The 14,299-nt window shown below is 56.0% G+C and overlaps 1 protein-coding gene across 1 annotated transcript in view; it reads right to left on the reverse strand.

The window, feature by feature from the left end:
* SRD5A1 (steroid 5 alpha-reductase 1) overlaps positions 1–14,261 on the reverse strand; it is a 28,603-nt gene extending 14,342 nt beyond the window's left edge. The window contains exons 1-2 of the mRNA XM_089313308.1: positions 13,789–14,261; positions 749–915 (exon numbers count right to left, since the gene is read on the reverse strand). Of these exons, the coding sequence (XP_089169434.1) occupies positions 749–915; positions 13,789–14,069 (448 nt within the window). The 5' untranslated portion in view covers positions 14,070–14,261. The remainder of the gene's footprint in view (positions 1–748; positions 916–13,788) is intronic.
* Positions 14,262–14,299: the final 38 nt, after the last annotated feature.

The following is a 14,299-nucleotide window of genomic DNA, read 5'->3' on the forward strand; positions in this document are numbered from 1 at the left end:
CACCGTTTCAAGTCCAGGCTGCTCCACTTCCAGTCCAGCTCCCTGCTAATTGCCTGGGAAAGCAGTGGAAGATGGCTCAAGTCCTTGGACCCCTGCACCCACATGGAGACCTGGAAGCAGCTCCTGGCTCCCGGCTTCAGATCAGCCCAGTCCTAGCAGTTGTGGCCATTTGGGGAGTGAACCAGAGGATAGAAAACCTCTCTCTCTGTCTCTCTCTCTTGCTCCCTGTGACTCTGTTTCTCAAATAAATAAATCTTAAAGAAACAAAGTCCACTTGTATTATAGGAAAATAACCCAGAGTGACTCTCACCTAACAGAAGAGGCTCAGAAGTTACCTTGGAGCAGGTGTTCTGGCACAGCAGGTTAAGCCACCGCTTGCAACACTGGCATCCCACGTGGGCTCCAGTTTGAGTCCCGGCTGCTCCACTTCCAACCCAGCTCCCTGTTCATGAGCCTGAAAGACGGCAGAAGATGCCGGGGCCCCTGCCGCCCACGTGGGAGACCCTGATGGAATTCCAGGCTCCTGTTGGCTTGACCCAGTCCTGCATGTTGTGGCCATGTGTGGGGAATGAATCAGTGGATAGAAGAGTTCTTTCTGTGTCTCTGCCTTTCTCTCTGTAACTCTATAATTTTCCAGTGAATACATAAAGCTTTAAAAGAGACAAATTTTGCTAACTAGAAACCACTGGACCATAAAAATGGGAGTGCTGGCTTGAATGAGGTGGACCTCCTGGCCGTGGACACTCACCTGAGAGGAACCGAGGGTCTGTCAGCCAGTCGTCGGGATAGACTGCATACTGGCTCAGGTACCTGCTCTGCAAGTAGCCATTGTAGGCACAGAACAGGAACGCCAATGCACACGCATACACTGGTGTTGGCTTCCCTCCTCGGATCAGAAACGGGAAGATCAGGGTCCTTAGGAAACAAACAGAAGCAGACTTCAAAGAAACAGAGAACAGGATTTCTGCAGGTCTGTTTTAAATGTCTTGGGTTGATTTTTTAAAACCTCTCTTCTTTGTTGCACATGTCACTCTTGCACTGACTGTATCTATGCCAACCACAGAATTTTTAGATAAAATATTAACTGTGTTTCAATAATGTAGGCCACAGTGAGCCAACTCTTGATTCTAATCACCCAGAATGTGAAACAGATACAGTGAGTCAAAGGGAGCCCGTGGCTCCGCGAGGCTTCCCAAACTTCCACTATCCTGAACCATTAACCCATTCTAGTGGAGCAAGAGCAGGGGCTTGTGCATATCAGCATCACCATTGGCCTGTTCTGGTCCTGCCGCCCTCACTTCGAAACTCATAAAGAAAAGAAGGTGGAAAATGCCACTGCACTTGGGTTTTCTCTGTAACACCAGTGTATGCAGTGTGAAAAGAGAGGACATCACTATGCACGTACAAGTCTGCAGAGAACACAAGGAACTAGTGTGTTTGACACTAGCCGTGAGTTTGACAGCCTGAGGAAGTATACCCGGTCCTTGAAAGATGTGGATGACCAACGGTGACCCAAGAAGCAACAGACAGATGACTCACACTGTATCAATGACAGGATCTGAACTTGGACTTGGGAAATTCTAGAACAGGAACATCTAGCCTGGGGCTGAGGGGATTAAGCAGAGAGGATCGAAGGAGCTCCCAGGGGACATCAACATGTACGTCAACCGTGAGGCTGTGCTTGGCCTTACGGGACCTACAGAGGGCAAAGCCAGGGCCAGGAGGGAGCTGCGTGAAGAGAGGCAGGGGAATTGTTTCAGAGGAACGCGGCTGGTCTATTTCTTGATTTTGGTGAGATTACATGACAGCGCGCCATCACCAAAACTCCTCAAACCACAGACTGAAAATACACGACCTTTGATATTTATAAATTATACCTTAACGCAGCAGCAAAATGTTAAAAGCTCGCTCTTTGTTACCATTCTGGACATCTACTCCAGGGTCCAATCATCATTAGTCATTGATTATTAACAGCAATCTATCAGCACAAAAACAGAAGAAATGTTGGCCATGCATCCTCCAGGCACTGTCTCCCTGCAGGGCTCACTCAGCACCCTGGGAGACGTTCCCAGGGGTCCACAGCAGGCCAGGATCCCAAAGAAGACTTCACTCAGGTGTAGGACAAGGTGCTTATGGGAAACAAAGCATCATCCGTTTAGACCCCTCAGTAGGGAGGCAGTTGTATTGGCCTGATTTTTGTTGCTACAACAGAACACCTGATGCAGGCCAACTGCATAAAGCAAAGGGATTGATGTAGCCCAGAGCCATGGAGGCTGGCTCCCAGGGGCAGCCTCTGCTGCGGGCCTCATGGCGGATGGCGTGTGCCCATGGGAGGAAAAGGTTGCATCTCGAACTAGGAAGCTGGAGAGACTCAGGGTTGGGGTCAGGTTTACAACTCACGTGGGTGAGAGTTCAGAGGCTCACAACAGCTGTCCTCAGCCCCACATGGGGAAGCTCCCTACGGCCCCAAGGATCACCTACCAGGCCCCACTTCTTTTTTTAAAACAGATTTAGTTGCTTTTCAAAAAGATAAAATCACAGAGAAGGGGAGAGAGATCTTCCATCAGCTCGTTCACTCCCCAGATGGCTGTAATGGCCAGGTCTGAGCCAGCCTGAAGCCAGGAGCATGGAACTCCATCCAGGTCTCCCACAGGATGGCAGGGGCCCAAGCCATTGGGCCATCCTCTGTGGCTTTCCCAGGCACGTTGGCAGGAAGCTGGATTGGAAGCAGAGTTGCCAGAAGTTGAACCAGGACCAGCATTCCCAAGCCTCACTGTGCCAAAACCCAGTCCCAGGCCCCACCTCTTCAAAGTCCCACCATCCCAACACCACCCAGCTCCAACACAGCAACCTTGAGGCAAATACTCAAGCCATATCTGCGCCACAGCTGCTGTCAGCTGCCTGCAGGCTCTGATGGTGCCAAGAGGCTGATGGACGAGAACAGGGAACCCCAGCCGTCCCCTCTGTGACTCAGCGGGCAAGGGGCTGGTGGGGGCGGCTGCCATTTGGGAGGCAGGCTCACTGCAACCCCCGCCCCGCCCCCGCCAGCATTTTCCAGGCACTGGAAAGACTGGGTTCTGACAGGGATGTGTGTGTCTGGGGCCAGGGTGAGCAGCCACGGCCGTCAGCGAGTGCCCTGCCCCAGGTCTCCCCAGAAAGTTCCGACTTCTACCAAGAAGATAAAAGTCCCTGGTGGAAGGCAAAGTGGCTTTCCCACGGTCCCTGAGTGCACACAGAAGCACAGGGCTAAGCAGCCCACTGGCAAAGGAACTTGAAAGAAAGCTACCCTTTGAGTCCTGGCCCTTCCCAGGAGGCAAAATGCAGGCCTGAACAGAGTATTAGAACCTGAGTCTGAAGAAATTCAGGAAAAAGAGCAGGGAGTCCGAGTTGTGGGGCAGCAGGGCCTGGGGCTGCTTTAGAAAGATACCTGGTGAGACGGAGCTCAGGGGTCCCTCAGAATGGTTATGGGGGCATCTAGGGCCCCCCGAGGATACCAAAGCCCACGTGGGCCACGTCCCTTCTACGTGGCGTGGAGAAGGCACACACACTCTCCTGTTCACTTTACATCTTCCTAAGGGGCCTTACAATGCCTAGCCCAGTGCAAACACCATACCTGTGGCTGTCATTCTGTACTGTTGGGGAACAATGAGGAGGAAAGCCATCTGCACAGTTTTTAAAAAAGATTTATTTATTTATTTGAAAGTCAGAGTTACACAGAGAAAGGAGAGGCAGAGAGAGAGGGAGAGAGAGAGAGAGATCTTCCATCCGATGGTTCACTCCCCAATTAGCCCTAACAGCCGGAGCTGCAACGATCTGAAGCCAGGAGCTTCCTCTGGGTCTCCCAGGTGGGTGCAGGGCCCAAGCACTTGGGCCATCTTCTACTGCTTTCCCAGGCCATAGCAGAGAGCTGGATCAGAAGAGGAGCAGCCGGGACTAGGACCGGTGCCCACATGGGATGCCGGCGCTTCAGGCCAGAGCGTTAACCCGCTGTGCCACAGCACCGGCCCCTGTACCAGCAGTTTTAAGAGAAACATTTATGATCTACAGTTGGCTGAACCCAGACATGGAGGCCACAGATATGTAGGTGGCCCGTGCTCAGTTCCCAGAGATTTGGGCCCTTGAGCTGAACAAAAGCCACCCTAAACTCAGTGCAGAAAGGCAGGGTTCCAAAGGGAAAACCTGGGAAGCCTGCAGAGAGTAAATGGAACAGCCCGAGAAAGACCCGAGGCTGGGCACCCTGACTTAAAAAGGAGGGAGGGATGGAGCAGCATGGGACTTCACGGGTGGCAGGAGTGGGGACACGGCACACGCAGCAACCTTCCCTCTGGGCAAGAGAATCCTGGGCAGAAAGCTTTTGGTCGACTTCTCCCAATCTGGTTCCGAGTTCGGGGCTGAATTCTGACCGTGTTGATGCCAGTGAGAGCGGTGGGAGTCTAGGCAGGCAGTCCTCAGCCTCAGGCCAAATCCAGTCTACCAGGGGCTGAGCTACCACTAGCTCCGGGGCTTCTGGTCAGGAGCCAGCGTGACATCCTGACTTGCCTTGCGGCACGGCACCTGCTCGGCTCAGTAGAGTTTTACTGCATTATTTGACTTGGACCCAAGACTGAAACTTCTCCAGACAAGTGGTGTGGCCTTGAAGCGCTGGGCAGCAGCTTTGGTGGCAGACTTGATGACACAGCCTAATGAATTCAACTGAAAATGCCAAGACAACAGCTCACGGGTGCAAAGCCTATCCTGTGTCGTGCCAAGGACAACTAGCCATGTCGGCCATGCCAAGGTGCTTTGTGGACTTTCCACACTATTAAAATTAAAACAGGACAGGTGACCCGCAGTTCCACGTGGAGCTGCAGTGGGTCCAATTTCTCAGGTCAAACAGCAGGTACCTCAGCGTCTGCCGAGCCCGGGGCCCCGTATTTAAAACCCATTTACCTCTCCTCTTCCATGGGAAGGTTCCGATCAGCGGTGTGAGAACACAGAACATGGCAGCTACCCCGGGGGGTTCAGAACACCCTGGTCGACTGACACCAACATCTGCATTTTCTTTTCCGTTTTTTTTTTTTTTTTTAAACAGCTGACACATGTCAAACTTCACTGAAGGCCAAGTTCTGTTCTAAACATTTATGCTATTGCATTTTTAAAAAATTTATTTGAGAGGCAGGGAGGGAGAGACGGAGGGAGAGGGAGCTTCTTCCAGGTTTCCTATGTGGGTACAGGGGCCCAACCATTTGGGCCATCTTCTATTGCTTTCCCAGGCACATTAGCAGGGAGCTGGATGGGAAGTGGAGCAGCTGGGACTCGAACTGGCACCCATATGGGATGCCGGCACTGCAGGCAGCGGCTTTACCCGCTACACCACAGTGCCAGCCCCAACATCTGCATTTTCACAGATAAAACCCACGAAGCCCCATTACACACCAGCTGTGAACAACTACACGCACCTGGATGATGAGAGCATGCCCTTTGAACTCTAGCAGGTGAAACATTATTCCCCCCAAACAAAAAAAGAGCCCCACTTTTCTCACTGCCCAGGCCCCAGGAGCCCATGGTGCAGCTCCCTGAGGGGTGTCTGTGTATGCTTCCTGGGCAGAATTCTCTTTTCTCACTGCCCAGGCCCCAGGAGCCCGTGGTGCAGCTCCCTGAGGGGTGTCTGTGTGTGCTCCCTGGGCAGAATTCTCTTTTCTCACTGCCCAGGCCCCAGGAGCCCGTGGTGCAGCTCCCTGAGGGGTGTCTGTGTATGCTTCCTGGGCAGAATTCTCTTTTCTCACTGCCCAGGCCCCAGGAGCCCGTGGTGCAGCTCCATGAGGGGTGTCTGTGTATGCTTCCCGGGCAGAATTCTCCTCTGAGCAATGACGCAACACGCTCCCTGTCGAGCCCTCTCTTTGGTTCACGTTAGCTGCACGTGGACTTTCTGGAAAGACCAGAGTTGGGGACTGGGGGCACGGATGAGGATGGCTCTCTGGCCGCCGCGATGTTCAGCGCTTTTGGCTGAGCCGTGAGGTCAGGGTCCGGCTCCGTGAGTGCCTGGGAGCCGCCGACTCCGACTCCCGCAGCTTCTCAGCCTGAGCTTGATGACCGTGGCGCTCGAGCTGAGCACGGCTTCTCCCGGTTGAGTGCCAGCCGAGAGAGACCTGAACGTGTGCTTTTTCTCACTGAATATCTATGCAGTCTCTTGGCCCACAAAGCTTCAAACGCGCACTACCCGGTCCTTCCCAGAGAAGCCTGCCGACCGCAGGGCTAGCTGTGAGCTGGCACTACCTGTGTGTTCCACAAACACCGCTCTGCCTTCCTTGGCGAAGGCGTTTGCTCGGGCACCAGCACCCTCGCTGCAGACAGCTCCGCCGCCCAGGCCGGGCCCTGTGGGTGAGGAGACATACACAGGGAAGCCGACATCTGCTCGGGCACCAAGGACCCCAGAGGGCAGCTGCCCCCTCTGTGGTCTCATGTGAATGTCAGAAAAGTGGCAAGGACTGGAAACGGCCTCAGCAGGATCCACGCAGGTCTGTCACCCTCTGACCCCTGTCCTGGGAGGTGGCAGTGATGGCCCCGATGTCCACAGGCCTGGCCATGGGATCACCGGGAAGCAAGGTGAGGGGGTGCTGCCCAGGCCCCAGCCTCCCTTGCACACCCCTCCCCCCCTCCCTTGAGGGCGCCAACATGAATCACCTGGACACGCACCAGCTGGACATGGACCGACCGCTGGGCTCTGGGGACACACCTGCCAAGGCCTTCAGCTGCTGGCATTTTGGGGTTGTCTTTCTCCTTTAGGTCCATTCCCTTCAGCTTCACCTCTTTTCCTTTCCTGTAAGTACATGTAACTGTGGCCAGCAAAGCTTGTCCTTGACCAAGGCCAATCTGGAACTGGGATGGGAGTCCTGGCTGCAGCTCTTCCCTGGGCTTCGTCCAGGCTCTCGGGGGACAACAGCACACGAGAAGCTGCACTTGGCCCAGGCAGTTGATTGGGGCCAACAGAGTCCTCCTGGGGCCTGGTGGCGAGCCTCGGATGTGCCAAGGACACTGACCACCCGTGGGCCGACACAGGCCAGTGGCCTGGTGCCCAGGCCGTGCGGGGCCAGGCACAGGCGACCCGGCGAGTTTCCACCTGCGTCTCATGCACTCCCAGCAGCCCTCCCTGCAGGCGGGTGGGGCCCGGCCGCCCAGGGCCGCGCAGGGCCAGGCACAGGCGACCCGGCGAGTTTCCACCTGCGTCTCATGCACTCCCAGCAGCCCTCCCTGCAGGCGGGGGTGGGGCCCGGCCGCCCTCCCCACTCCCGGTCGGGAAAGGCAGGTTCCGAGCCAGAAGCTGGAACTCCTGACAGGAAGCACCTGCAGGAGCAACGACGAAGCACCTGCCCCAGAAGGCCCATCTCAGCTCCTTGAACCAGAGCAGGCTGGCTGAGTGAGACGGAGAACTTAAATATTGGTGCTGAAGAGCTACACTTGCTGATTGGAAAGACTCAAGGAGGGGCTGGCGCTGTGGCACAGTGGGTAAAGCCGCTGCCTGCAGGACTAGGGCATTCCATATGAGCACTGGTTCAAGTCCTGGCTGCTCTACCTCTGACCCAGCTCTCTGCTGTGGCCTGGGAAAGCAGAAGAAGATGGCCCGAGTGCTTGGGCCCCTGCACCCATGTGGGAGACCTGGAAAAAGCTCCTGGCTCCTGGCTTCGGATGGACCCAGCTCTCAGCATTGCAGCTATTTGGGGGAGTGAACCAGCAGATGGAAGATCTCTCTCTCTCTCTCTCTGCCTCTGTCTCTCTAAATCTGCCTTCCAAATAAATAAATAAATCTTAAAAAAAGAAAAGACTCAAGGAGAACAAAGCAAAATTTGTCACTAACCACACACACACACACACACACACACATACCAGTGGAGAAGATGCTGAGAAGAGCCTGAGAATCACACAAGTGCCCAGGATGAGGACGGGGTGACAGAGCCTGCCTGTGTGCCTGCTGCCATCCACCGTGGGGCTGTGGGCATGGACAGCGCAGGCCAGGGGAGCAGAGGATTTCTCAGGCCCCGGCAGGCAGGGCCTCCGTGCTTCTGGACTGCTGGACCTAGCAGGACGAGCCTCTGCTGAATGCCGTCGGTGGGGAAGGAACTGCCCCCGCCCACCTGCCGGGTGCCATCTGCTGAGCGTGGGAAGGGCTGGAGGGGAAGTACTCGTTGCCAAGGGTCAAGATGCGACCAACTCTGCCTCAGACATCCCTGGAAAGACACTCAGGGTTTGGCCATCTCAGAAGCCAGTTCGTGTTCAGCGCTGCCTGAGTCGCAAGTTGGTGTCTGCTCAAACTCTGCACCATGTTCACGTGTCTACATTTGTCTTTCAATACCCTCGGCTCTGTGCTGTGCTTCAGCGTCGTGCAGGCCTCGTGGCAAGAGAGGCTGGGCCAGGCCATGCCCAGGAGGTCACTGCTAGGACTGTGCGGCACAGTCGGTGTCAGAAGCAGATGGGGTGCTTTGAGGCACTCCAACCAGCGACAAGGCCAGCGGGGGAATCCCACGGGACATGGGCGTGACTGTGCCCAAACCTCAGGGCAGCTGTGAGGAGGAGGAGTCCTCAGGGCCAGGGGCACTCAGGGGCCCAGCTAACCCTGAGGGTGATCACCCAGGGCAGGCAGCCCCTCATGCTGGGGCATGCTGGGGCTCTTTCCTAAGTGTCCAGAGGCAGAGGAAATCATCCCCAGCCTACAGCTCTCACTGCTAGAGTGGGAAGGGAGCTGGGGCTCAGGAAACGCTGGGCAGATATGGGGGCTGCAGGGAAAGGAGCGTGAGGTCACACAGCAGCGTGGAGCCCTGTGCCACAGGGACTCCAGCCTGGCACGCAGACCTGAGCTGCTGCCGGTGACAGCGGGAGACCACGGCTGTGGCCGGCAGAGCGGGTGTAAGGGTGGCAGCACGAGCCAAGGCGGGAGCTGAGCATGGTGCAGACAGGATGGGGGAACAGAGGGTGGCAAGGGCACAAAAGCCAAGTCACCAGAGACTCAGGCCTGGACCCCCAGGCGACGGGACAGCGTCAAGTGCACGGAGATGTGGGAGGCCTGGCCGTGGCAGCAGGAGCCCGCCTGTCACAGGCAGCTGGGTACACATGGGACACTGCTCCCTGTACAGCAGACTTAGGACAGACACTGCTGCCCTCGAGAACTCCAGCCCCCTGAGATCGGGGGGAGGAAGCCTCAATGCACATGGGATGCAGCCACCCCAAATGGCCAAAGCTGCTGGCCAAGGGTGGAGGACATTCCTGGAAATGTCCTATGCCTGCTCTGCGGGGGACGAGCCAGGCCGGGCGGCTTGTCCATCCTGCCTCACAGCTGTCTCCGTCTCCCTCGCAGGCCAGGCTCTCGTGTCAAAAGACCCTGCAGATTCTCCACTACGTTCTTCTCCCTCCTCAACTGCCCAAGGGAAAGTCTTGCCCCCACATCCCCAGTACAGGGCCAGGCTGGCCACCCATCCTTGCAAAGCTGCCTGGACCACGCAGAAAATGCCACATATTCCCCTTCCTTATCCAAAAGGAGCTGACTGTCCCATCAGCATGGCCCTGAATGGTCAGTCACGCCTCCGTCCCATCCCACGGACTGCAGAAAGCCCTGGACAAAAGCCTCCCACTCCCCAGGCAGGTCCTGCCCACTCCTGCGCCGTCTCCCAGTTCAGCCAGCGCTCTGGGTACAGCTGCTGAGGTCTGTGAGCTGCTGGCTCCCTCACGGCTCCTCACTCCCTGGGTTGGGCAGGGCCGGCCGTGCCCTGCACCAGAACATGTGTAGGCGGCAAAAGCCGATCACCTGAGCAGAATGCCAAATGCTGTTTCCTGTAGGACTCTCTCCCAAGTGCTAACCAACTCAGGTCAAATAGCTGTTAATGAATTAGCTGCTTGGGTAGAACAGAAAATGTTTACCATTTGAAAAATGTAAATGTCCCCAAATCACAATGGTAATATACACAGAAACCCTGGAAGGGGCGGTGGCAACCGGGGTGGGGGGGCAGCAGTCATGGCTCACGTGACTGGGCTCCTACCACCCACCTGTGAGACCTGGGTTGGCCCCTGGCCACTGCAGGCATTTGAGGAGTGCAGCAGGGAGAGGGAGCGTGCACCCACATTCTGCTCTCTCTCTAAAGTTATCTGCCTTTAAAACAATGTGCAGCAGGGAGTACAATGCAGTGTTCTTTCCTTTCTGTCTGTCAAGCACAGCAACTTCACTTCTAAGGTTTTTTTCTTTGACAAGAAACATCACTCAAAACGATGATTATGCTGGTCTAATAGCTCGGTTTCCGTATGCAATCTGTGTGGTAAAAAATAAACACATGAAGTGAATGCGCAGGAGATGTTTAAAGTGAACTTTGGATGTAATTTGACATGGTGCAGTGATGTGAGTGCTAAACGTAAATTCAAGTACCCTTGACTTCTTAAAGTCTGTAGAAGAGACTACACACACACACACACATGCACGTGCACACACAGACACATGCACACACACATGCACACACGCACACACAGACACGCACACACATGCACACACATACACACCTGAGTCTTTAGGCAAATGCCTGCTTTTCCATACTGAAAAAACCGCTGGATGAGGAAACACATCTTTCTGGACATAAACACATCTTTCCTGGCAAAGCAGAAAAGGAAAGCACAGCACACACGCTGCGAGTTTGCAGCTCTGCTAGCTGTTTTCCACTTTCATTGCCTACCTATATCCTGGCCTGGATCCTGATTTCTGCTAGTTTTCTCCAACCTGGCTGCGACTCTTTGCCCAAGGACAGGACTCATTCCAACAGCCCTGTGAGCTGAAGCTGGACAACCCCAGGCAAGCCTTGTCCACACGGTAAGCTGGCCAAACCGCACCACACAATCGCAGGGACATTCGATCTGCCAAGCACCGTGTAGGGTTCGACCTTCCCCTGCAGCGCACAGCTTCTTGTTGTCCCAACAAGACTCCGAATCACCAGGCTCTTAATCCACTAACCGCTCCTTGTTTACCAATCCTTTCTCATGGGACAGGACATGGTTACGATTTCACAGGTCGATAGACACTGACCATGAATTGACCGTGACTCGTCAGGACCGGATCCGGGACACCTTTGGGCAGCATCCTCCATGCAACTTTGTGCAGATGACGCTAGTGGAGCTTTCTTGCCACACTCATGATTCAGCCCAGCCCTGGGATATTAAATAGTAAAGCTGCTCTCGATTACTCACTGGCTGAATAAGGAAACGTGCGGGTGCTAATTCTGCATGCTGGACCCTGATAAACCCATCTGGGGACAGGAGACTCCACTGCACAACACGAGGCCGGACTCAGTGGTCCCCACAGGCTCTTCACTTCTCCAGCCGGTTATCGCGATGCCCAGAGCTACGACACGAGCTGCATTTGTTTTGCTTATGTTGGTTTTGTTTCACACTACGTCCTTCCTGAACGTCTGCGCCCCTTGCCTGTCAAGTTTCTGCAGAAGTAACACAGGCCCAGCACCTTCAGATGATGGCCAAGGCTTATGAAACAGAGAACTGAATGATGGACTCCGGGAGACAGGCAGTCCCGGCCCAGCTCTCCCTGTGGCTACAGCCTGGCACTGACTCCTCACTGTCAATCACCTCCCCCGTGCCCCACAGGGTCAGACCAGTCCAGCAACCCGCACAGCTCCATCCTGGCACTGGGAGACCACCAGCGATGCTGTCAAAGATCTTGATCAAAATGTGCAAGCTGGCAGAATCAAGACAGAATCACTTTCGGCAAATCCTATCCACCCTCTAAACAAACAAGTAAATGAGAGGCTGTGCAGGCGGGGATCTCACATGTGTGGTTGGTAACAAAGAACCATTTTTGAAAGACTGGTGGTACCTCAACCTTGCACCACAGCCACCGTGACCTCACCCAAAAAATACTTCTGCAAGGACACCCGCCTGGCAACCAAGTGTTGGGCCGATGCCACCCTTGTGATGGCGCCCTTACAATCAAAGATTATAGTTACAAAATGTCTTATGTAATCTCCTCTTGCCCTTTGAAAACCTCGCCTTGCCAACCCCCTTGAGCATGAACCTGGTTTTACGACGGTGGGGCTTCCCACTGCAATCCTCTGCTGTTGCCAAATAATCCCAGGAGAATCTCTGTGATTTAGCTTGCCTTGTCCGGCAGCCTGACTCCAAAGCTTGCTTCTAGCCATCAGAGAAGCGCACACAGGGTCTGGGGAACTCTAGACAGGAGACTACAACTGACACTCAAGTTACAGTCATGCCCGACCCCCTTACAAAAACACAAGTGGCCTGACAGTCAAGACTGGGTACACAGTACTCCTCAAGTCTTTGTTGAAAGTTGCCTCCACCCCTGCTTTAAGTATCTTCGTCCAAACAGCCTGGGGACGGGGCAGGTGCGGTGGCACAGCTGCCTGCGACACCAGCATCGCACGTGGGCCCTGGTTTGAGTCCTGGATGCCCCACTTGTGATCCAGTGCCCTGCTAGCGCACCTGGGAAAGCAACGGAGGATGGCCCAAGGACATGGGCCTCTGCCGCCCACGTGGGAGATCTGGTGAAACCGCTGGCTTCACTTGGCACAGCCGTTGTGGCCGACTGGGGGAGTGCACCAGTGGATGGAAGATCTCTCTCCTTCTCTCTGCAACTCTGCCTTTCAAGTAAGCAAATCTTTGAGATAGAGAGGAAACCAGAGGGAGGACTCGATCCTCATTGGGTCTGGCTTCACATACTGGTACCCAGGTTCCAGTACTGGGCCCCCTCCAGGCGCCAACACGGGTTCAGGGCGCTAAGAGCCTGTGTTTCCTCACTGGAATGTGAGGCACCAAGCGAAGGCAGCAGCCTCTGAACTGTACACGCACAGAATTCTTCGGCTCTCTGGGTCACCAGGGTTCATGGCTAGTGAGCTCAGCTTCCTCTGATGCACACACATTAGCTTAGCGGCTTTTCTGTGTATCAAGTGAACCATCTCAACGCTGACTTTAAATTTTGCGTCAACCATTCGCCTTGGCTGTGCAAAAGCCAACAGGACTGAAGATTTCCGGGGTGGATGCTTAAAAGAAATCTTCGCAGAAAGTCAGCGATGCAGAAGTCACTTTCAGGCCTCTGTGTTCAGGGTCCTCGCCTGGGAGGCCGCCCCCCACCCCCAGGGCCTTGGGGGCTCCTGGGAGCAACTGAGCGATGCCTAGGGGCTCAGGTCCCCATGTGCAGCCAGGCCCTGCCCTGCCCCCTGCCCAGGGAACCCAAGGAGGACGCAGCAGAAAAGCCAAGCCCCCAGGGGGAAGGGGGGGGCTCCCCTTCTGCTAAGTTACTTCAACAAGTTACGGTGTCTGGTTATCACAAGAAGCAAAAGGAAACCACCGACCTAAAGTACCAGCAACTCCCTACACACAGCAGCCGAGATGAAGAGCTAAAACTGGAGCAGAAAAGTTTGGAAGCTCCTGGCTCCTGGCTCCGGCTCGGCACAGCCCTTGTGGCCATTCGGGAGTGAGCCGGTGGATGGAAGATCTCTCTTTCTTTCTCTGTCTCTCTCTCTCTCCATCTCTGTAACTCTGCCTTTCAAGTAAACAAACACGGCTGGGCTCACTGGAGGCCACCGTCAGGAGATGCAGTCCCCTGATACCGAGGAACAAACCCCAGGCTCCCTGTGCCAGGAACAAGGTCTCGAGCCCAGGTCCACCACCCGCAGGACCCCTCCGGGCTGCCCCGTCCAGATTGACCCTACTCGCTTCCGTTAACTCAGCGAGGGGAGCCGGGGCGCAGGGCTGGGCGACTCCTACTGGTGTCTACACAAACCCGCTAGGGGCCCCCGGGCCCGGCCCTACCGTTGCATGTAGTGGACCAGGAACATGGCCAGCAGGATGCGGCTGGGCCAGTGGTGCAGGCGCTCCGCGGCCGCGCGGCCGCACTCGTACAGCGGCCAGGCCAGCGAGGGCAGCTCCTGCACGACCCAGGCGACCCGCGCCGACACCCGCAGGCCGGGCCACTGCGGCGCATAGCGACCGTAGGGCGAGCCCAACAGCTTGAGCAGCACGAAGCACAGCGGGCCCAGGAAACACTCCAGGTAGGCGAGCGCGTCCAGCACGCGCGGCTCCGCCTGCTCCATGGCCGGGGGACGGCGAGGCGCTCCATGCCCGGCCGGCCGCGGAAGGTCACATATAGGGAGGCGGCCAAGGGGCGGGAAACCCGATTGCCCCGGGACCGCGCGGCCGCCTACAACCCCGCGGCCAGAGCCATGCGGGTCACCTGCGCGGGGTGGGGCCGCCGGCTAGCCCCACCCACCTGGCCGAGGCCCCGCCCCCGCCCGGGCGGCCGCTCTGCGCACGCGCTGGGGTC

Source organism: Oryctolagus cuniculus, chromosome 14 (genome assembly GCF_051225735.1).
Source record: "Oryctolagus cuniculus isolate XC-2025 breed Fujian yellow rabbit chromosome 14, ASM5122573v1, whole genome shotgun sequence".
In the NCBI taxonomy this organism is placed as follows: domain Eukaryota; kingdom Metazoa; phylum Chordata; class Mammalia; order Lagomorpha; family Leporidae; genus Oryctolagus; species Oryctolagus cuniculus.